The sequence below is a fragment of the Scyliorhinus torazame genome, chromosome 8, assembly GCF_047496885.1.
Source record: "Scyliorhinus torazame isolate Kashiwa2021f chromosome 8, sScyTor2.1, whole genome shotgun sequence".
Classification (NCBI taxonomy): domain Eukaryota; kingdom Metazoa; phylum Chordata; class Chondrichthyes; order Carcharhiniformes; family Scyliorhinidae; genus Scyliorhinus; species Scyliorhinus torazame.
Window position 1 is genome coordinate 38,651,862 of NC_092714.1, and position 24,404 is coordinate 38,676,265.

General features: G+C 45.6%; 1 protein-coding gene across 1 annotated transcript in view; it reads right to left on the reverse strand.

Annotated features, from left to right (window-relative positions):
* gart (phosphoribosylglycinamide formyltransferase) overlaps nt 1-23,217 on the reverse strand; it is a 62,297-nt gene extending 39,080 nt beyond the window's left edge. The window contains 6 exon segments of the mRNA XM_072513396.1: nt 3,448-3,559; nt 4,059-4,073; nt 4,075-4,231; nt 13,965-14,060; nt 17,206-17,354; nt 23,107-23,217. Coding sequence (XP_072369497.1) covers nt 3,448-3,559; nt 4,059-4,073; nt 4,075-4,231; nt 13,965-14,060; nt 17,206-17,350 — 525 coding nt within the window. The 5' untranslated portion in view covers nt 17,351-17,354; nt 23,107-23,217.
* Nucleotides 23,218-24,404: the final 1,187 nt, after the last annotated feature.

The window sequence follows — 24,404 nt, forward strand, 5'->3', positions numbered from 1 at the left end:
CCTCTGGGGCGGCGCGATGCCAGACTGATTCGCGCCGTTTGCGGAGAATTTCGCCCCAGGTTTCTGCTGAAACTTAGTAGAATAATCACAAACAGGGCCGGGATTCTCCCCTACCCGGCGGGGCGGGGGAATTCGACGTAATGGAGTGGCAGGAACCACTCCGGCGTCGGGCCGCCCCAAAGGTGCGGAATTCTCCGCACCTTTAGGAGCCAAGCCCTCACCTTGAGGGGCTAGGCCCGTGCTGGAGTGATTTCCGCCCCGCCGGCTGGCGGGAAAGGCCTTTGGCGCCACGCCAGCCGGCGCCGAAAGGTCTTCGCCGGGCGACACATGCGCGGGAGCGTCAGCGGATGCTCACGGCATCCCCGCGCATGCGCAGTGGAGTGGGTCTCTTCCGCCTCCGCCATAGTGGAGACCATGGCGAAGGCGGAAGAAAAAAAGAGTGCCCCCACGGCACAGGCCCGCCCGCCAATCAGTGGGCCCCGATCGCGGGCCAGGCCACCGTGGGGCACCCCCCGGGGCCAGATCGCCAGGACCCCGGAGCCCGCCCACGCCGTCTGCTCCCGCCAGTAAGGTAGGTGGTTCAATCCACGCTGGCTGGCGGCGGTTGACAGCGGCGGGATTTCAGCCATCGCGAACCGGAGAATCGCCGGGGGGGGGAGCTCGCCGACCGGCGCGATTCCCGCCCCCGCCGATTCTCTGGCGGCGGAGGATTCGGGACACGGAGGAGGCGAGATTCACGCCAGCCCCCGGCAAATCGCGCCCCAGAGGTAAAACATGGACCGGTCTAACGGGCAATATTGCAATAAAACATATTCCTTTATATATTTAAGAGAGTGTAACTTGGTGAAGTTTTATTAATACATCTGAAAATGGACTGAACTCAAATTTTAATCAGTGGCTGCACCATGAGTGACCTGACTTCAAATAACCAAAGATGACTTCCAAAAAAAAAAAGCCCATACAGAACAGTACAGCAGCCTGTTCTAAATCAAGCATTTTTAAATCAAAGTTTTACAAAAGATGCCGACTGAAACCCCCTGCATCTGCAAAGTAGAATTTTCAGAGCCTCTTCCCTTAAATTGCCCAGTTTGTGGACAGTCACCATGGCTATGAATTCGATCAGGAGCATGGTCAGTTTTGTGACTAGGGCAAGCTTACGCTGCTTCCTAATCCAGCGCCAAACATTAGAGAAACTCAAGTGATGCTTAACACAACTTCTGCTTCTAATTCCTCGATTGTGCACGCTGGTTTCGTCAATTTTTGACAAATCAGTGCCAAAGGCAGCAGTGCTAACCACTGCGCCGCTGAAATCCTGTTTATTCCTGTTTAAGTCACATCGCCGAGGACCAGGTTCGAACCCGGCCCTGGGTCACTGTCTGTGTGGAGTTGGCACATTTTCCCAGTGTCTGCGTGGGTCCCATCCCCTCAACATGTGCAGGGTAGGTGGCTTGGCCACGCTAAATTGGCCTTTATTGGAATTATTTTTTTTTTTTTTTAAATATAAAAGAGCTCAAATCTGGATGAGACAATCTGGACGATCTGGATGAGATCTGAGCACACACTCAGGCCAGGTGTGGGCACATACCTAATGCTCAGTGCTAGTAGAACTGGTATAAAAAGGAAGAACATTGGAACAGATCAGCAGAGAAAATCTGCACGTCTCCCAGGCACAACCATCGTAAGAAGGGACCTTGGGCTCTGAACCCAAAGAAGATATCCACATCGAGTGATCGTAGCCTGGCCAGCCTCTTTCACTAAGTGCAGGTAATACCTAGAGCTCAGCTGTGAGTCTGAGTCATATTTTGTGTGAGTGATGTTGAAAAATGTAATACCCAAATAAAGTAGAGTTACAGTTGAATAAAATTGGGTGAAACCATGAACCTGTTTTGTCCTTGTTCGTCTCGTAAGTAAAAGCATCTGGGTAAAATGTTTTGCGTATAAACAGGTCGAAGTGTATGATAATTTCCAGACAACAACAGAATTGAGAATCAATGGGGAAAGTGATATAATTGCCAGCACCCTCAGAAGCAGGCAGAGGCCAGTTTACATCGAACAGCCTGAGAGACCAGTTTTACATCTAAGTCACAAGCCACGTTCGTGCAAAAACTTTCATAATTGCAGTTATAATATATTCGCTGGATCAGGAAAATAAGTTTCCAGAACTTGGATTATCAGCCTTGTGTTGTGTGGCAACTGTCAGCTGGATTTTACTTACAGCTTTATTTAATTTGGATGTTGTTTGGGGAAAGAGGGAGTATTAAGGGGTTCCGGGATCGGAAGATATATTTTGGCACAAAGTGGTACATTCTACATAAACTGTGTGCCTGGTTAGTGACTCATGTGCGTAATTGTCCTCAAGTATTGTTTTTTATTTTTCCAATTAAGGGGCAATTTAGCGTGGCCAATCCACCTGCCCGGCACATCTTCTGGATTGTGGGGGTGAGACCCACGCTGACACGGGGAAAATGTGCAAACTCCACACGGACAGATCGAACACGGGTCCTCACGAGTCCGTGAGGCAGCAATGCTAACCACTGCACCACCGTGCCACCCTTATTGGCCTAGAGTATTGTAGTCCTGTTCGTGTGTAGTGGCCTTTTCTTTCCTTTAATAAAGAGTCTTTAATAATTGTTTAATGATGACTGGGATTGTTGTTCTGACTGAGATTTCACACTGCTCCTGCCCACAAACCGATGTTTCAAGTTGGGATACCCTCGCAGATACCATCGCCGTAGATCGTGACACAGATAACGTGTAAACTACACCCATCAGTGTGAACTCCACTCCCCAACCTCTACAATTTTAACTTCCAGTCCTGCTTTCTCTGTAGCTACTTTTGCAGTCATCGGTACTGTGTGAGCTTCCATGTAACTCCGCTTCTCATTTTATGAGCTAAATGGTCTTCCTCATTGATATAATTTTTAATTTATTTTTTTAAAATAAAGAGTACCCAATTCATTTTATCCAATTAAGGGGCAATTTAACGTGGCCAATCCACCTACCAGGTACATCCTTGAATTGTGGGGGTGAAACCCACGCAAACATGGGGAGAATGTGCAAACTCCACATGGCCAGTGACCCAGAGCCGGGATCGAACCTGGGATCTCGGCGCTGAGGCAGCAGTGCTAACCCACTACGCCACCATGCTGCCCTCTTCATTGATATAACTGATATGCTACTTGGCCCATGGCACTGCCTGCCCTGGTGAATCTACACACGTCCTTGAACAGCGAACAGATTTCTCCCCCTCACACTCTTATTTCTCAAGTTCTGAATCAGAGGCTTAGCATTGGGAGCAAACCTGGAGCAAACGTACTACTGTCATCAAACAAATCCTCAAAGGAGAAGGCCGCCGAAGGAACAATGCCAGGAGTTTTCCTTTCATTCATGGAGAGCCACATATCTTTGAAAGGATAAAACCTTACACAAAACTCAACGTTGACATACCTGCATTATATCGCGGACTGCTTTGCAAGCCTCTCCTATGTCAGCTGCTACGATAACACCTTTTCCAGCTGCCAAGCCACTTGCTTTCACTACCAGCGCAGGGAAATCAGCACTGAAAGAAATAAACAATAAATCCATCGCAAGACATGGAATTCTCCTCAATATCGTCCACCTCCGCATCATACATGGTGTTTAAGAGGCTTTCTAGAAAGAAACATATAGTGTATGCACACACTAGGAAGCAATCCAGAGCAAAGTGAGAGGGCTAATGATGTACATCATATGCTCTGCTGTGATTTGTAACCGACGCAATTTTATTAACAGTAATGGGGCCTCAAACAATTTTCTTGAATTTTGTGACTAAATGTAATTTGGATTTCCTGACTTGCAAAAACACAGGGATAAGTAAATCGAAATTTCACAGGATGATTATGTTTTACTTGCAAGAAAAGACCATCATTTGACATATTAAGCTTTGACATTTACTCTGATGCGGTAAACACTAAATTGCAGAGGCTCAGTCTCATGACATATTAACATTAATAGGAAGGCCTTTGGCATTCTATAAGAATCTCAATTTGATGCACAGTGTAGATGAATGCCCTTCTTACTGTTGGATGTAGCTACGCTTCCTTGGGGTCTGTAAAAGCTTTCCATCGAGCAGTAGGGATATCATGTCGATCCAAGAAGTCTTTGGCAAAATGCTTACTAGATTCCAATTGTGTCGCCTTGGCTGATGGGCCAAAACACCTCACTCCAGCAGCTGTCAGGTCATCGACAATTCCTGAAGAACATCAAGAGTCAAGAAACAAACAGATGGTGAACACTGGGATTTGTTAGGTATTTAAGCAGCTTTTAACAAAAACTTTCTTTCAATTTCTTCCATTTCTTTCCGTTCTCCCTTTCCAAGCACAAAAGTGACTTGTGCTGGAGCAGGTTGAAGGTGGTGGTGGTGTTTGGGGGGGGGGGGGGGGGTGGAGGAGGAGGAGGAGGAGGAGGAGGAGGAGGAGAGAGAGAGAGAGAGAGAGAGAGAGAGAGAGAGAGAGAGAGAGAGAGAGAGAGAGAGAGAGAGAGAGAGAGAGAGGGGGAGAAAAAAAAATCAAGAGAATGGTTACAGCACAGGATGCCATTCGGACCGCCCTGTTTGTACTGGCTGTCGAAAAGAGCAATTTACTTAGTGCCATTCCCTGTCCTTCTCCCCGCCGACAGAAGTAGGCAAAACCAAATCACAGGCTCAAACCACATTCACACAGGCACATTATTTTTTAAAGCAGGCTGCCATTGGATAGATATTGGTTCGGACTCACCGAAGAAATACACCACGAGCCCGGTGGTGGTGGCGACTTTGAAAATTTGGGGACAGTGGAGACGGCATAGGGGAAGGACGGGAGCCTTGGTGGGGTCCCCGATAAGAAATAACCATAGGTTTGCCCCGGGGAGAATGGATGGGGGATTTGGAATATGGCAAAGAGCAGGAGTAACGCAACTGAAAGATCGGTTTGTGGATGGGAAGTTCGCAAGTCTGGGAGCGCTGACCATGAAATATGGGTTGCCCCAAGGGAATGCATTCCGGTATATGCAACTGAGGGCTTTTGCGAGGCAGCAGGTGAGGGAATTCCCGCAGCTCCCGACGCATGAGGTGCAGGACAGAGTGATCTCAAAGACATGGGTGGGGGACGGTAAGGTGTCAGACATATATAGGGAAATGAGGGACGAGGGGGAGATTATGGTAGATGAGCTGAAAGGGAAATGGGAAGAAGAGCTGGGGGAGGAGATTGAGGAGGGGCTGTGGGCGGATGCCCTAAGTAGGGTAAACTCATCGTCCTCGTGTGCCAGGCTAAGCCTGATTCAATTTAAGGTGTTACACAGGGCGCATATGACTGGAGCACGGCTCAGTAAATTTTTGGGGGTAGATGATAGGTGTGCGAGATGCTCGAGAAGCCCAGCGAATCACACCCACATGTTCTGGTCATGTCCGGCACTACAGGGGTTCTGGATGGGGGTGACAAAGGTGCTTTCGAAAGTAGTGGGGGTCCAGGTCGAACCAAGCTGGGGGTTGGCTATATTTGGGGTTGCACAAGAGCCGGGAGTACAGGAGGCGAGAGAGGCCGATGTTTTGGCCTTTGCGTCCCTAGTAGCCCGGCGCAGGATACTGTTGATGTGGAAGGAAGCCAAGCTCCCGGGGGTGGAGACCTGGATATATGACATGGCAGGGTTTATAAAGCTGGAAAGGATTAAGTTCGTCCTAAGGGGATCGGCTCAAGGGTTCACCAGGCGGTGGCAACCGTTCGTCGAATACCTCACAGAAAGATAGAGGGAATGGAAAAGAAGAAGGTAGCAGCAGCAGCCCGGTTTTTTTGGGGGGGGGGGGGGGGGAGAGAAGGAACCAGAAGGACTCTCAGGGTTGTTAATATATATGTATAATATGTATAGGTCGTTGCTATAAATAATTGTATATTGGACTGTTAAATCATATTTTTGGAGAGTGTTTATCTGAGACAAGGCAGTTGCCATCTAGTTTTAGTTTTTGTTTTTGTTATATATTATTTATTCTTTGTTTATAAAACAGGTCATTGTTATTTATACTGTTATATTGTTGTGTAAAGGATACACAATGTACTGTGATGGTTGACCAAAAATTTTCAATAAAATATTTTTTTTTAAAAAAGATATTGGTTCGGAATCTTGGATTATTTTCCCCATCCCTGCCTTTGTAGAAATTGAGATCCTTCACAGAGTGAAAGGCCGAGAATAGAACACTACTGGCGCAGTGGTAGCACTGCAGTCTCACGGCGCCGAGGTCCCAGTTTTGATCCCGGCTCTGGTCACTGTCCGTGTGGAGTTTGCACATTCTCCCCGTGGTTGCGTGGGTTTCGCCCCACAATCCAAAGATGTGCAAAGTAGGTGGACTGAACATGCTAAATTGCCCCTTAAATTGGAAAAAAAAAAGAATAGAACACTACTTCGAAAGAACATGAACTATTTTTAAGGACAGGGTTTTTGCAGAATCCTAATGTCCACGGACCTTCCAAAATAGAGGGCAGGATCCAGATGGGGAAGTCACGCCCCATTTCCAACAGACCCAATTATTGCCAATAGGGGAGAGGAGGAAATGATTCACACATGAGGGAAACTTGGTGCGGAATCCTATTTTCATTTTTGGAAGGGCCATAACCCACAGGGGGAATCAGGAGTCTATGGAATAGACACAAAAGCTGTGGAAGGATGGATAAACCCTGGGCGAGATTTTCTGGTCTCTCTGAGGTGTGATTCTCGGTTGCGAAAGCCAGCCAGCCGGCCGGCGGTGGGATCTTCTGGTCCCTCTGCTGTCAATGGGATTTCCCACTCAATCCACACCATGCCGCTGGGAAACCGGGAGCGGTGCTGCACCATCGGCAGGACCGGAAGATCCCGCCAGCATGTACAGTCAGAAGATTTGGCTCTTCCATGATCTGTAGGGATTTTTTGATCCCCTGCCCTTTGGACGGTGGGAAGAAAACTGGCTGCATGTGTGAGCTGTATTGTTTTGATTGATACGCTAAGTGCTGTAGCATCTGTTCTAGTAGTTTCAATATTTGTTTGTTAATAATTTTCTCAAGGGCTCTTTATGAATGCTTGGCTGAGTCAGAAAAGGTACAACTATCTCAGCAAGCAGTCTAGAGCAGACATTGTCAACTCGGGAGCGCGACCCACGGGTGTCGGGGGGGGTCGCAGAGTCCGTTGCTGCGCTCACGATCGCGTAAATCCGCGCGCAACAGCTGGCTTTTAATAACGCCTGCTGCAAGCGGCCTTCAAAATGGGCGCTAACATGTAAAAAAAAAAGCGGCCGCACTGCGCATGCGTGCCCGATGACCGGTGCACATGCGCAAAAGTATGCACATGCGCGCCGGTGATTAGGCACGCAGGCGCAGTGCGGCCGCTTTTTTCTTAAACGGTCGCAGCTTTTTTTTTTACAAGTTCGGGAGGGGGGGCATTATTCATTTTATTTTAGTCATTTTATTTCATTCATTTCATTTTTTTCATTTATTTTATTTTTTACAAGTTCTGGGTGGGTTTATTTGATAAAAACTTTACAAGAAAAAAATGCAGAACTTTGGACAAAAGGTCAGCCAGCATGGGCCGTAAAGGTTAGCCGGCGTGGGCCACAAAGGTTGGTTGGTTGGTAAAAATGGGAGCGGAGAATAGGGCGTCAGAGCCGCGATCAGGTCCGACGCCTTCCCGTGAATTGGAGAATCACCGCCAGTCAGGGGCCATTGAAAGAAGCCCCCGCGGCGATTCTCCGCCGGCAGCTGGCCGAGTTCCCGCCGACGTGGTTCCAACATGGTTCCGCTGGCAGGGGCGGGGTGTCCGTCACCCGGGGGGGGGGGGGGTCCTCCAGGACGGCCAGGGTTCCGATCGGGGGCCACCGATCGGCGGGCATGCGCGATCTGGGGGGGGGGGGGCTATATTGTTGGGGCTGGCCCGCTGTTTGGATCCACCATGTTGCACAGACCCGCGGCCGGAAGTGCAGGGCCCCGTAACGGCAGCCGGAGCTGGCCCCCTTCAGGTAAGTGAATCGCTGATCAAGGAGCCGTTGACGCCGGCATGAAACGCTCCGGTGCTTATGCCGGAGTCAACACTTAGCCGCCGTTTCGGAGAATCCCGGCCATGACTGCAGCAGTCACACACACACTCCCCCGGGTTTTAATGCTTACAGGACCAATACCTATAATACAATACATCTGAAAATCCTTCATTCATCACGCTATGCTGGCAATTTGACATTCCGAGACTCTCCTTTTTTAAGTATCTGCAACTTACAGACTTTATCCTTAATAAGCCAACTTTGCATTTTAACCCCTTCTGTTTTAACCTCAGTAGAAAGAAATCCTGATTTCTGCAGAGCCCAAATAGTTAATTAGCAAGTTTTATGCTACCTTGCGTTCTCGATCCTCTGTTAGTGCATTGGGTACCTTGCAGTCTTGGGAAGAGAATTTGCAACTAATATTAATGAGGAGACATGGGGTAGTATATGGGATTGTGTCAATAAACGTTTGGTGTGCAACAGAACGAAAGAGACGCAGTTCAAGATACTACACATATTGCATATCACAGAGTTTGAGACACAGGTTTGATCCTGCTGTAATCTCGATGTGCCTAAAGTGCATGGTAGTCGAGGATGATTATATACACTGTATATGAACGTGTCAAGATTCAATCCTATTAGTCTGGTGTGGTTAAGGAGTTGAGAGAATATTTGAAGGGCCTTAGAATTTGATCCTTTGTTCCTAATTCCGGGTCTTCCAGATTAGGGAGAATTATTGATGTTATTGAAAAAAGGCTGTATAACATCCTAACTTTTGCAGCTCGGAAAAATATCCCCAGCGCATAGATCAGTGACAAGTATCTTTTGATTCAAAAGTGGCATAATATTAGTCATGGGAATGTATTCCTATGGAATTCCTAATGTCTATGCTTCATTCTAAGTCTGATACATTCCATAAAGCAATGTGGAACCCCTCTCAAATCTTTGGGCGCCATTTTGTCTGACTTGCTCCTGCAAGGTTTCCCATGAGCCATATTGCAAGTTGCGATCTTACTATACATAAAAGGTATGCACCTTGATATGTTACCCTATCATATTTGTGTAGCCTTATCCTTCCCCTCCTCCTCCTCTCCGCACCCCCCGCAATTTTCTGATCGGTTCGTTCTTAAGGACGCCTATTCTGAATTTATACTGTCTTTCTCTGTTTTACGTTTGCAGAAATGTGTGTTCTGTACTGTACCACTTGTGTTATTGGTTAAAATAATTATAAAACTCTAATATAAACATATATATGAAAAATGTCCTCCTCCACCACTCACTAAACCTAGTCAAAAATCAGGGCCTAAAGACGCTTTATGTATGTTGCTTAACAAAACCCTGGTCATAAGTTCAAGTATGGGTGTTTTATTTGGACTTCTACAAGATGCATTTAGGGACCACTAGGTATCACACTGGGAATTGGTAGGTTACAAAGAATAAACTGATTTATAGCCGGCATAAAGGGATTACACAAGCCCCATCAAATGCATATTACTTCCTGGAAATCACAAACCCTTAGGGGCAGCACGGTAGCCTTGTGGATAGCACAATTGCTTCACAGCTCCAGGGTCCCAGGTTCGATTCCGGCTTGGGTCACTGTCTGTGCGGAGTCTGCACGTCCTCCCGTGTGTGCGTGGGTTTCCTCCGGGTGCTCCGGTTTCCTCCCACAGTCCAAAGATGTGCAGGTTAGGTGGATTGGCCATGATAAATTGCCCTTAGTGTCCAAAATTGCCCTTAGTGTTGGGTGGGGTTACTGGGTTATGGGGATAGGGTGGCGGTGTTGACCTTGGGTAGGGTGCTCTTTCCAAGAGCCGGTGCAGACCCGATGGGCCAAATGGCCTCCTTCTGCACTTGTAAATTCTATGATAATCTATGATGTATATTCAGGAGCTAACACGTTAAAAGAAAAATTCCTTATAATGCAATCTAGGAGGACAGCACGGTGGTACAGTGGTACTGCTGCCTTCGGCGCTGAGGACCCGGGTTAGAATCCCGGCCCTGGGTCACTGTCCGTGTGGAGTTTGCACACTCTCCTAGTGTCTGGGTGGGTTTCACCCCCACAACCCAAAGATGTGCAGGGTAGGTTGGTTGGCCACACAAAATTGCCCCTACTTGGAAAAAAATAATTGGGTACTCTAAATTAAAATAAAAGATAATGCAATCTAGGAAGTAATGCAATTAGTTATTTAGCCCAGTCAATCAAACTTTTGTAGGGGGCCCAGTTTTTTGATGTTGCATTGAGTATCCTCAAGTTTAAACTGACTGAGGTAGGATTATAGGATGCGAACATTGCTGGCTTGACCAGCATCTATTGCCTACCTCTAACTTCCCTTGGGAAAATAATGGTGAGCTGCCTCTTGAACTGCTCCAGCTCCTGTGGTATAGCTATGCCCTCAGTGTGACTGGGATGCAAGTTCCAGGATTTTGACCCAGCGACAGTGAAGGAACGTTGATACGTTTCTGGGTCAGGAAGGGGAGTGACTTGGAGGGGAACCTCCAGGTGGTGGCGTTTCCGTGTGTCAGTTGCTCGCGTCCTTCTAGATAATAGCAGATGTGGGTTTGGAAGGTGCTGTCGAAGGAGCCTTGGTGAGTTGCTGCAGTGCATCTTGCAGATGGTACACACTGCTGCCATTGTTTGTTGGTGGTGGAGTGGGTGAATGTTTGTGAAAGGGGTGCCAATCAAGTTGGCTGTTTTGTCCTGGATGGTGTCAAGCTTCTTGAGTGTTGGAGGTGCACTCATCCAGGCAGTTGGAGTATTCCATTATACTCCTAACTTGTCATGTCGTTGATTGACAGGTTTTGCAGAATCAGGAGGCGAGTTACTCCCCACAGCATTTCTAGCTCTTGTAGCCACAGTTTTTATATGACTGTTCCAGTTGAGTTTGGATTGGATTGGATTTGTTCATTTTCACATATACCGAGGTGAAAAGTATTGGTCTGCGAGCAGCTCAACAGGTCATTAAGTACATTCACTAGGTTAATCCCAGAGCTGAAGGGGTTGGATTACGAGGAGAGGTTGAGTAGACTGGGACTGTACTCGTTGGAATTTAGAAGGATGAGGGGGGATCTTATACAAACATATAAGATTATGAAGGGAATAGATAGGATAGATGCGGCAGGTTGTTTCCACTGGCGGGTGAAAGCAGAACTAGGGGGCACAGCCTCAAAATAAGGGGAAGTAGATTTAGGACTGAGTTTAGGAGGAACCCAAAGGGTTGTGAATCTATGGAATTCCTTGCCCAGTGAAGCAGTAGAGGCTCCTTCATTAAATATTTTTAAGATAAAGATAGATAGTTTTTTGAAGAATAAAGGGATTAAGGGTTATGGTGTTCGGGCCGGAAAGTGGAGCTGAGTCCACAAAAGAGCAGCCATGATCTCATTGAATGGTGGAGCAGGCTCGAGGGGCCAGATGGCCTACTCCTGCTCCTAGTTCTTATGTTCTTATGTAAACGAAAATAAAAGAAAATACATAATAGGGCAACACAAGGTACACAATGTAACTACATAAGCACCGGCATCGGATGAAGCATACAGGGGTGTAGTGTTAATGAGGTCAGTCCATAAAAGTGGCGTTTAGGAACATAGAATATTACAGCGCAGTACAGGCCCTTCGACCCTCGATGTTGAGTCTGGTAACAGCGGGGAAGAAGCTGTTTTTGAGTCTGTTCGTGCGTGTCTGCTCAATGGTAGCCTCCAGGAAGTTGCTGGTGGGGGAAATCAGCAATGGATCCCTTGTTGGAGATGGTCATTGCACTTGTTTGGGACAAATGTTACTTGCCACTGGTCAGCCCAAGCCCGGATATTGTCCAGGTCATAGACATAGACATAGACTTTACAGTGCAGAAGGAGGACATTCGGCCCATCAAGCCTGCCCCAGTCCTTGGAAAGAGCACCCGACTTAAGCCCACACCTCCGCCCTATACCCGTAACCCAGCAACCCCACACAACCCCTTTGGACTCTAAGGGCAATTTAACACGGCCAATCCACCTAACCTGCACGTCTTTGGACTGTGGGAGGAAACCCACGCAGACACGAGGAGAACATGCAGACTCCGCACAGACAGTGATCCAAGCCGGGAATCGATCTTGGGACCCTGGAGCTGTGAAGCGACAGTGCTAACCACTGTGCACCGTGCTGCCCTTGCTGCATTTTGTTTTATTCATTCATCGGATGTGGGCGTCGCAGGCTGTGCCAGAATTTATTGCCCATCCCTAATTGTCCTTTAGGGAGTCACATGTAGGCCAGATCAGGTAAGGATAGCAGATTTCCTTCCCTAAAGGACATTAATGAACCACATGGGTTCTTATTGAATTCAAATTTCACTATCTACCATGGAGGGATTCGAACCTGGGTCCCCAGAGCATTACCCTGGGTTTCTGGTCTACTAGTCCAGTGACAATACCACTACGCCACCACCTCCCCATGTGGACTGATACTAGCCTTAGGTTTATTCTTTTTTATAGATATGAAGAGAATTGCACACAAACTTAACAAAGGAAAAGTCACACTGTGAATAAAAAATTGGACTGTATTTGTACATCAAAATTAGACTGCACCTACAGTACAAATTTATCATCTCAAATTATAAACTGAACTGTCAAATGCTAGCAACACTCTGAAGAAACCTATTTAATTAATTACGGATTATCTTAACACGGATACACAGTTGAACATTGCTACAAGCCTGAGCAGTGGATAAGACTTGAACATCATGGTGACCTATTGCTCTGTTAAAATTGTCCAGCTAACCAACCAGCTTCTTCTGAAGGTAACAGGATCAATGACAGGCAAGGAAGGCAAGGGGTACGGGGACAGACAGGAAAGTGCAATTGAGACCACAACCAATGGAGCCATGATCTTATTGAAGTCCGAAGCAGACTCGAAGGCCCGAATGGCCGACGCCTGTTCCCAAGTCCTGTGTTCCTATGTTCAACCACGCACCTCAAGCCAATTCTACACAAAAGCAGACATGCTGTCATGTTACAGGGCAGAGGGATGGGTTTCAATTCCCAACATTTCTGGAAGGTATAGAGCCGAAACAAGCTGCTTCTCCAAAAGAAAATGAGAACACTAAAAATGAAACAAATCAGTTATCATCTTTCCTGCACTCCAATCCACCGATTCAGTGCTCTAGAGATTAGGACCCGCCTCAGAGACAAGACTACTGGTGGGAGGTTGCACTTAACTGGGCGGGAGGACGCTGTGCCTTGTTGGTTACTGACTGCCTTCCCACCTGTGCCCCGATTAAGCCTGGACCAGCAATCCTTGTCGGGATTGCTTGTGGGCCTCCAAGACAGTCCCTCGCTGTCAGACACTGCGTGCCTGATCGAGGGACCCGCCTTCCATTGGGAAGTAGGAGGGTACGGAGAGCCACGCCCCACCCTTGCTGCTGAAGCCCCTCCCTTCCCCGCAACCCTTCCCCTCTTGCAACCACTCACCCCGAGCAATGCACAGCTGCTAACCTCTGATTGGCTGACAGCTCTTAAGGAGTGGGAATTCTATCCCTGGGGTCCTTGATCCTGAAGAAGGACCACCAAGTGCCCAATTGTCACCTAATTTCACAGGCTTTCCCAAAAGTAGGTGACTAGAGCTCTCAAGTCAACAGAGACTTGACCCATCGCCTATATAAAATTCCACCCTAGATGGAAGAGAAAACTAAAATTCTACAGTTTTGTTCGAGTCAAAGTTAACACGAGATTTATGGATGAATGTATAAAAAAAGTTACTAATCTGAATCACCCTGTGGAGTACTGTATTTACAAAGATCCAGTAATTTTATCAATAGATCCAGGGCCTAAATATATGATGAGACACCGGTGAGCAAGACAACATACTTTTGTTAACCAGGCCAAAAGGGGAGCAAGGAACTTATTCCTAAAGAGTGACTGATTCCACCAAAATAGCAACTGAAAGCCACTCTCCTATGGCATAATTTCCGAGCCTTGTGCTTACCTGCAGCGAGTGGAGCCTCTGGCCCAACCACCACCAGGCTAATGTTGTGATCTTTGCAGTATTGGGCAAGAATTGTATGATTGCTGACAGATACAGCTAAAGGAGAAAAAGAGAAACAATTGTTTTCACAGGATGTTAAATCACAAATTAGTTTTGCAGCCTTGATCAGATTCATCATGAACACACCGATACACAGGGTGTATAAACAGAAAATGCTGGATAAACTCAGCAGGTCTGGCAGTTTCAGGTCCCACTGACAGAAAGCTTTACGGTTTACTAAAAATAAAGCCACGCATCTTCCCATCAACTTAATGTGTTAATGAAACCGGAATTAAAAGATGATGACACTTTTGTGACTAATTTCTCCAAGGATGGCAGTCAGAGAAGTGGAGTAGTTTGTAGTTTTGCCTTTCTGCTTTATACCAACGTTGCCCGATTCTCTAAAACTCTGGGCAGAATTTTATGGCCCTGTCGCAGTGGGGCAGGGCTGTAAAATACAGCAAGCCGTTCAAACATCCATTACTTCGGTGGGATTGGAAAATCCCATTGGTGGGAGAACCCATAAAATTCTGTCTGTCTAGATCCAGGCATTTCTGATTTAGTGGGATTCGTCAGAAGCAACTTTGAATTCCTCCAGGTTAGAAATATGTGTCAACATTGGTTCAATTAGTCTTTTACATCATCCGCAACCTTAATAAGGTTTCATGATAAGTATTTCTTTGCCCCCTAAAAAATGTAACTGCTAGGCTTCTAGGTTTCTATCAAGTAGGTAATTTACTGGCCTGCATAAGTCTAAATGGTCAACATCAAAAGGGTTGGTTAAAATTAAGAGATAACCGAAGGTCTGTATGCAGCAACATATTGATTAACTTCTCGAGGCCAGGTGAACAATGTCGGTGTTTTGCAATGACCACCCAGATCCAGAGATTAGATTGCAATTTCTAATTCTAATTAACAGGCTAGATATTTAAAAATGTGAAAGCTGTAAATCTGAAAAGTCAGAAAATTCTCCAATTTCATGCCATATTAGCATAAACACTCATGATTCAGCATATTCAAATTCTAAATATATTCAAATTATAAATGTGTTAAATACTGTGGACTAAGATTCTAAAATTCCTTGATCTGGAAAGTACACCAAACACACTGACTGCAAGTCCACACTTCCTGGGGGGCTGCATACAACAGGAAACCCTGCTGGCAGGACAAGAAGATCCTGCTGCCGGTCAATGGTGGGCTGCCTCTGTTGCCGAGAAACACGTCATGGGGGCGTGCAGAAAATCCCACCCAACAATTCAAGTCCATATGAGTTGTACCATCTGATTTGGTACCGCAGGGATCTGTGCTTGAACCCCAACTATTCACATTATATGTCAATGAGGGAACTAAACGTAGTATTTCCAAATTTGCAGATGATACAAAGCTGGGTGGGAGGGTGAGCTGTGAGAAGGATGCAGAGATTCTTCAGCGGGAATTGGCAGGGTGGGCGAGGGGGCGCAGATGCATGGCAGATGCGGCAGAACAAGCAAGCGCACAGGTAGAGCAGGCAGTAAAGGCGGCAAATAGTATTTTGGCCTTCATAGTGACAGGATTTTAGTATAAGATTAGGGATGTTTTGCTACAATTGTATAGGGCATCGGTGAGGCCACACCTGAAGTATCGTATGCAGTTTTGGTGTCCTTTCTCTGGAGGGAGGGCAGCGAAGGTTTACCAGGCTGATTCAAGGGATGGCAGGACTATCATATGAGGAGGTGCAAAATCGGTTAGGATTATATTCACTGGTGTTTAGAGGGAGAGGGAATCTCAAAAGAAATAATAAAATTCTGACAGGGTCGATTCAGAAAGAACGTTCCCGATGGTGGGGGGAGTGCAGAACTAGGGGTCATAGTTTGAGTTTGAGGATAAGGGGTAAACCTTTTTGGACTGAGACAAGGAGAAATTTCTTCACCCAGAGAGTGGTGAATCTGTGGAATTCACTACCACAGAAAGTAGTTCAGGCCAAAATGTTGTGTAATTTCAAGAAGGAATTAGATATAGCTCTTGGGGCTAAAGGGATCAAGGGATATGGAGGGGTGGGGGGAAGGAAGTTTCAGGGTATCGAACTCGGTGGTCAGTCATAATCATAATGAATGGCGGTGCAGGCTCAAAAGGGCTGAATGGCCTCCTCCTGCCCCTATTTTCTAAGTTTCTGTGTAGAAGGGTCATGTGGACTCCAAACATTAACTCTTTCTTTCCACAGATGTTGTCACTCCTGCTGATTTTATCCAGCTAAATGGCTAGTGTGTGCTTCAGAATAAGCCAAACGCATGGGTCTGATTCCCATTCCAGCTTGGGATCTACAACCTCACCTTGTGCCTGAGTGTGGAAGGCAATGGCTGATAAAACTGCCAAGGAAACAGCTCAGGATGCAGTGTTAGCATAGGGTGAGCAAAGGCACAGCACACATTGAATGAATGACTCTTAAAAACTCAATTACATTTCATTCAACGTGACTTAACATTTTCAATGATTTTTACAGTAGAGGATGTTGTGTAAAATGTTGAAGTTCACATCAAATCACATCCTGCATTGATTGGATCTGTAAAGACTGCATCAGCGCACCGTGCAGGGGAGTGGGATATTCCAGACAGCAACTTCTGGATTTCTGCACTAAACTTCCAATGTTCAGGTGCCAGAGATTGCAGTCAGCTTTTACAGAGTAATCGTGGTAAACGCTGACAGTTCCACTGTCATTCCAACCCCAAAATATTTAGCATCATTATTGCTGAAAATGCCAAAAGAATAAAATCATTATTGACCAGTGTTCCTTAAAATATTTCCCTTTGTTGGTCACGATTGACCATGGCAGTCTTATTAGGAATTACTTTTGCATCATCCACCTTTGGTCTCCTGGCTATGATGCAGACGATTAGTTTTTTAAAAAATTTAGAATACCCAATTCATTTTTTCCAATTAAGGGGCAATTTAGCATGGCCAATCTACCTAGTCTGCACATCTTTGGGTTGTGGGGTGAAACGCACGCAAACACGGGAAGAATGTGCAAACTCCACACTGACAGTGGCCCAGAGCCGGGATCGAACCTGGGACCTCAGCGCCGTGAGGCAACAGGGCTAACCCACTGCGCCACCGTGCTGCCCGATGCAGACTATTATTAAACATGTATCCAGCATGAAACAAACAAAATACGTCGCCATTTCAAATACTTGATCTGAAACAGAATCGTGCAACAAGAACTCCTCACCTGAATTGGAGATTTTTCCACTCTCAGCTGTTCCGGCATTCCCAGGGGCAACCAAAACCTGCAGTACATGAGGAGACTGGGCCAGCTTCCAGGCCAGAGCATGTTCACGCCCTCCACTGCCAATGATAAGCACTCGTTCTGCCATGGTCCTAAACATTGCAATCATGTCCGTTACATTTGGTTGTCAGCTCAAGTTCACAATCAGGCCACCTATTACACTGATCCGCTGCACAGCTTGTGAAAAGGGCCACTTTCATAATTACACTCAAGATGCTTGCTCTGGCACATCAATCATCAGTCCTTCAGACGCAATGGCAGAGTTACCAAGATAAATATCAGTCTTCACGTCCCGTAGCCCATGTAATTTTCTCGCAACAATATCAACAAATAGCACCATTACCTGATTCACATCTGAACAGACTAACACATGAAGACTCGTTCTAGCCCACGAAAAAAATAGGTTTGATAAAGTGTGCTCAAGACTCAACATGACAGCACATAAAATGAAGAGACATTTGTTCAAAATGTAAACAGCAAGGAAAGGAACTTCAGACAAGTTAATTAAAAACAGACCTCAATGACATTAGCTCTCAAATCTGACCTTATAAAGCAGCCCAAGATAAAACATCGACAAAGTAAAAAAAATGGAATGGTGCACTTTAAGACTTTTTTTTGAACAAACTCTTACTGTTTCTACCAAACCTCAAAAGAAAGTCTGCAAATTTACAAATTATCCCAGACGATGGAATAGAATAGTGTTCTCAAAACTAAAAAAAAAGGGTGGACGCCTAAGGAAACGGACATCGAGGTTATTTGAAGCGTCATGCAGGCAGAAAGATCTCATGATCCACTCATGACTTCCATCACTCAGATTAATAACAACAGAATTAGCTCTGCCTGACAATCCATATATTGCATGAGTTAATAAACTTAAATATGTAGCCACAAGATAATTACAGATGCAGAAGGTCACTTTCCCATCTTAATTTATTAAATTCTACATGTCCTGTCGTTTCCATGAAATGGTCGCTCAATGTCCCTCCATTCCAGATCGAAAAGCCTAAATCCTCCACTCTTTCTGTCATAAATCATGCCTTTGAAGATGATCGCCCTGTAGCTCTCTCTATGCTTCCTCTAATGTTTCAATATCATTTTTTGCCAACCAGAATTGGATACAGTATTCTTGATTCACGGTCTCTCCTAGTTTGATACCACCTCTAAATTTGATTACTCTACATTATGTTTTTATGGTTTGGGTTAAAAAAAAAGAGTTTTAAATCAAAGCTTTTACTGAACAGTTACATAAATATCACCAAAATTGATTATTTTTGATGGTGAAGTTTCCAATTAAATTATTAAACTGTTGGGTGCCGACATCAAGTATTGATTGGTGCTTGGTGTTGCATGTTTAAATTGCCAACACAGGTTGCCATGGAATCTGACATGCCACATCACAGAAACAGGTCATTTGGGCTCAATGAGCGTGTCGTGTTATTCACCCTGGGGTAACACGGACTGCAACACGATGCAGATGAACGATAAAGCATACAGCAAACGTAGGCGTTGGTCCAATAAGATTTATTGAACTTCAGTAATGAAGCACACAGCTGCCTATGGGTTGACTCTCTACTACTCTAAGTAAACTAACTCTAACTATGTAGATCAGGCTAGCTCTGATCCACATGTAGAAGGTGTTGAATGATTTGTACACCCTGACTGTCACTGCAGTTGTCACCAGTGGAAAGAGGCAGAGTGCTGATGCTTCGTGTGTTTTATAGTTGGAAGCCCCCCTCTGGTGTTCTGTCTGGTGATTGGTTGTGTTCTGTTCTGTATGTTGATTGGCTCACCTGGGTGTCTGTCACTGCCTGCTTTTACCTCATGATGTGCATGGGGGCATATTATGACACAGCGCATTGGTGATTTCCCCATATATGAATTGTCAAAATCTGCCATATAATCACAGGACATCAGCAAAAAAACTAGTAAGAGACAATTGACTGCAGAGTCACTTTGGACTCCATCTACAGAAATAGTCACAGTACCTGATTTACATTACTGGTTATGCAATACCCGCCAGCTAATCTTCCAACATACAGATGGAGATCTCTGCTCCCATGTGACTAACATAACCATTTGTAAGGCCAGGTAGCAGCATCCACTTCCTCATAATATTCAAACAAGCTCCATTTGACTTTGTAACAATTATTCCAATAGACTATTAGCACTTTTTGAGTTCTGCTGAATATGGCACAAGGGTATTCTCGTGTTCGATTCCTGTATCGTCTGGGGCCACTAGCCTTGTCCCTCGACTGAGGTGTGGTAACCTTCAGGTTAAATCACCACCGGTCAGCTCTCTCTCAAAGGAGAGAGCAGCCTATGGTCCTCTGAGACTATGGCGACTTTCATTTCATTTTCATTCTATCGCGTGAATGTCTCCTCTATGGAAAGAGGCATCATACACACTAGACACACTTAGACTAGGGCCAGTCTCTAGGAGTTACATAGTTATTTCTGTAATAATCCTTCACTTCTCAGTAATACACAAGTTGCAGGTTAACTATACTCCGAACATTACTGTTATACATCTCAAGAATGGTTGCAGAATAACAGAATTAGAGGCCTGGTTAATATTTGCCTACCTATTTACTTAACACGTGAACCAGTAGACAGATGTTTGAGATCTCTGCTACCATTCGCTTTCCTTAAAATGTTTCCACTGGACCCTTTACAGAGAATGCAGTTTCCCCCTCAAACAGCAACAAAAGTTTGAAAATAAGGCAATTGAATTTGGCCAACATTCCTGCATAACAGTTCCCTTAATCAATCAAGCCCTACAGTGCAAACCTTATCTGTGCGGAAGATGAGTTTTAGTTGTCTTTGTTGTTTGTAGAATTACAGTTCCTCTGACCTTCAAAACTTACTTGAAAAAATATTGGGCGCGATTCAACCAAAACATTTCTATGTCCAGTTTTGGCTTCATTTAGCAGAGTGTTTCTCAGCGCCTGCAGTCTGAGAAAGACTCCGCTATCCTACGGCTTTTTGGCCTCAGCGAGGAGCCCCGTCAAGGTCGCAATTACTTAATTTCCTGCACAGGCGAGCTGAGCCCCCTCCGCCCCTCCCCCACTGCACCCACCTTACCTGGGATCCTCGAGCCCCCCACAGACCCCTGGCACAGGCAACCTGGCAACCAGGGACCTTAGCACTGCCAGCCTGGCATTCTGGCAGTGTCCCTGCCAGGCTGGCAATGCCAAGATGCCTGGGTACCACTGCCCGATGCCCGACAACCTTGATGTCTCCAATGGCCTGGTAGACCCACCTTTACGACTGATCCACATTTGTGTGGACTAGTACTAAACGATCTCCCATGTGCAGCCGGTGAATCCAGGGCTTTGGGAGAATCCGGCAAATGTATATTTAGATGACCCTAATAGCTCATTTAAATATGCATATCTGGATCACACCCAGTGAGGGCGAGATCCAGACCTCAACATCCCGCGAAACTCCGTTAAATCTCGCAAGACGTTTCGAACATCGCAAATCTCACGAGGGGTCTCTCCCAAGTTTCAACAGCTTCGTCCCGACACCACGTCGGGTGCAATGAGGCTGTTGAAACGTGCCCATAACAAATAGTTTGGACTGGAATGCACACCTGAGAGTTTGGTGGAGAGAGGTTCATCCAGGGCTTTTAAAAGGGGAATTGGATAAGCACCCGAAGAGTCAAGTGTTTCAGGGCTAAGGGGAAAGGACAGGGGGGTGGGACTAACAGAGTTGCTCTTGCAGAGTTGGAAGGCCTGCCGAATGGCCTCCTCTGTACTGTAACCATTCTATAATTCTGTGAACATTATTAAAAGATGAGATTGCAAAACCTGACACCAAGTCACACAAGGAGCTATTGAAATGTTTGGTTAAAGGGGTTCATTCTAAAGTGTCACAGGAGAGGTTTAGAGAAAGAATTCCAGTGTTTTGCACCCAGACAGTTGAAGGCACAACCACCAACATAGTATGGAAACTCATACAAGGATGAAAGATCAAAATTCAAGGGTCATGGGCTGTATCGCTGGAGGAGTTTAATGAGATAAGGGCAAGGCCACAGAGGAAGTCCAGTGCCCAAGGATCATATGGAGCTTATATTCACTGGGTTTTGGGAGCACATTTAAAGTGTGTTCTCAGGGCCTTCTGCATAATGTTCACAAATAAATTTTCTTTATCGTGCCTAATTAGAACAAGAGAAAGGAGGTCTTGTGGTGCAGGGGGTAACGTCCCTGATCCTCAGCCAGAAGCTCTTAAGTTTCAGTCTAATTTCAGGACCTGTTGACCATGGACGTTGCATTCACAATACGGCCAAAGAGTTTGATGGACATCCTGCAAATCCTTCCAACACACCCAAGGTGCGGGAAAAGCGGAAGACCCTCTGGTCAGCCACGCTTGATGTGCAATGACGCGCTGCAAGATTTAGCCAGTGGCTTTAGGCCAGCGACATGTTCCATTCTAGAGAAGCAATCTTGGAAAAACAAGCTATGAAAACAGATATAAGCAAGATATGTGCTTTGTCTGCCTCGTGCATTTACGAGATTGGTACCAAGAATTAGGAAATTTAAATACAAGGAAAGATTAGAGAAATTGGGCTTGTTCTCGTCAGAGCAGAGAAGATTAAGGAGTACCTTACTGAGGTGTTCAAAATTCTGAAAAAGGAGGATATTCTATTTCCACTAGTTGGAATCAGTGACTAGGGGTCACAATTTCAAAATGTTCAGTAAAAGAGCTAGGAATGAGATGAGGAGAAATTTCATTAACTTAAGAGGTGTTGGGATTTGGAATGCACTGCCTGGGAGAGTGGTGGAAATGGATTCCATAGGAGGTTTCAAAAGAGAGCTGGATACATATTTCAAAGTGTTGAATTTAGGGGGCTACAGAGATAGGCTGGGAAATGGGACTAGCTAGGTAGCTCTTTCGGGAGTGGCAGGCACAATGGGCCAAGTGATTCTAGCCTAAGAAGAATGAGAACAAGTAACATTCAAAGTTATGCTGCTTAACCAGTGTTTATGTTAGGTACAGTTTTGCAGTATCCATGTACATAAACCATGCTTACACACGTAGGGTAACATCAAGTACAAATGATTGCCACAAGTTTAAGTTTTAGGAGGGGCACCCAGGTCAACTCCTAGGAAACTGGTGTTTGCAAGTTATGAAAGCAACATTCTATTTGTACAGGAGGCAAAGTCGATTATACCGCCTTCAGAGAAAATGAGTGATAAAATAGAGATTTAGAGCTTGAGCAGGGTACATTTGGAAGAGGTTTAGCTAATGGGCAAGGGGAAATATGTTTGCAAATGTCTCTTTTCGAACAACGCTTCAACAACCTGCAGCAAAACAATTCTACATCCTAGCCCCTCAATGTAATTTTGTGAACCTCTCCTTCAAATTCTTTTGCAATTGTCTTATTATCCTTGTCACTAAGTGGTGAAACATTAATACGGTGTACCTTGCAGATCTTCTAAAACAAACAAGTCAAAACAAATGACAATCAGGTAACCCTTAACCTGTACAGCAAAACAAAATGCTAACTTATGCCTTCAACCTTGATGACCCTAGTAACACCCCAGAATCTACCCTGCGACTTGTCCATAGCTTTGTCAATTTTCCTGTTCCAGCACTGTGACCAACTCGGGCTCACGCACGAGTAATTCTAACACTGCAGTATGATTGCAGTATTAAATTATGCAAAACAGCAAGCATCCAGACTCTGTGAAGTTGGCTGGCCTCCGCCCCCCAGTCAATGCAATTTTTTTAAAAGCATAGGCTACATCACTTCTCACTATTGTATTCACAAGGGTCAATTCAGAGCATTAGGAAATAAATACACTGAAACCAAAAGTGTTGCCTGGATGTTTGCAAGCTCACCGACTGGTCTTTGCGACTTAGAAACAAACACGTGCCGCAGCAAGAAAATTAACGCAAGTAACAAAATGCCCACGTTTGTGCAGACGGTACTCACACACCAATGGTTGCCGGAGAGGGCGGTGGAAATCCTCAAACTGCAGGCTGTGCTCAGTGAATCATCACAGCTCCCAGTTGAAAAGGGGGAGGTTTCGCTCCGCCCGCTTCCGAGGTTGCTGTGGTCACATTGTGACCTGGGCTAAGTGAAACTTGCAGAATAAAAAGTAACGTTTGCAGAGACCGGTTCTGTTAATGTTACAGTGGAAAAAAAAAAGTGGTTGAGAAAACTTAATAACGAGCAAAAGGAATTGTGGGTTTTGTAGTTTCCAGCTTTGCTCTGTCTGCCCAGAGTGCAGAGCTGGAGACCCAGCTACAATAATTTCACTAGCAGGTTGCTCTGTAACGCGGCTGTGTGCTTAGCAGCACGGTGGCGTTTTAGTCTGTGCTGGGGGCGTGAAATGTTGAATTGCTGATTGTTGTTTTGGCGTACAAGGATGTATGCCGGAAAAGGGGACATGTGCAAATGGGGGTGAAGAGAGCAGGCACAATGGGCCGAATGGCCTCCTTCAACGCTGTGTGGTTATTCTATGGTTAATAATTGTCATGATATGCAAACATGCAACCAATGAACACTCAGAATAGGACACAACCAATGGGCAGTCAGGACACTCAGAGATGGCATCACCACAAGGGGACATGACATAAACACTATAAAAGGGATGAGACACTCACACCCGGCCTCTTTCCACAGACAGACATCTAGAGAGTTAGGGTTGATCAGCACACTCCAGCACGTGGCTTAGAGCAAGCTGGTACAGTTAGACTGAGTTACTACAGTTAGATTAGCAGAGTTGAACTCATTTGAGAATTGTGTTAATAGTTCAATAAACACGTTGCACTCATTTCAGAGTCTGGAGCATCCTTTAATTAAGACTGCATCAAGTAGCAGCCTGTGTTATCCGAAGCACCAAAACACAACATGATACCAGGCGTGACTGTTCAATCTATTTAGTTCAATTCAGCAAGATCCGTGACAACCAGCTACTGCATACAGGCACAATGGACAAGATTCAGGCTCCTCATCAGCTCAACACCACCGGCAATCTTAGTGCCCACTGGCAATCATTCAAGCAGAAATTTCAACTATACGTGTAAGCATCCGACCTCAATGGTGCGACCGATGCGCGGAAGATAGCTCTTCTCCTCACCACTGCGAGTGACCATGCAATAGAGATCTTCAACTCCTTTCACTTTTCCGAAGG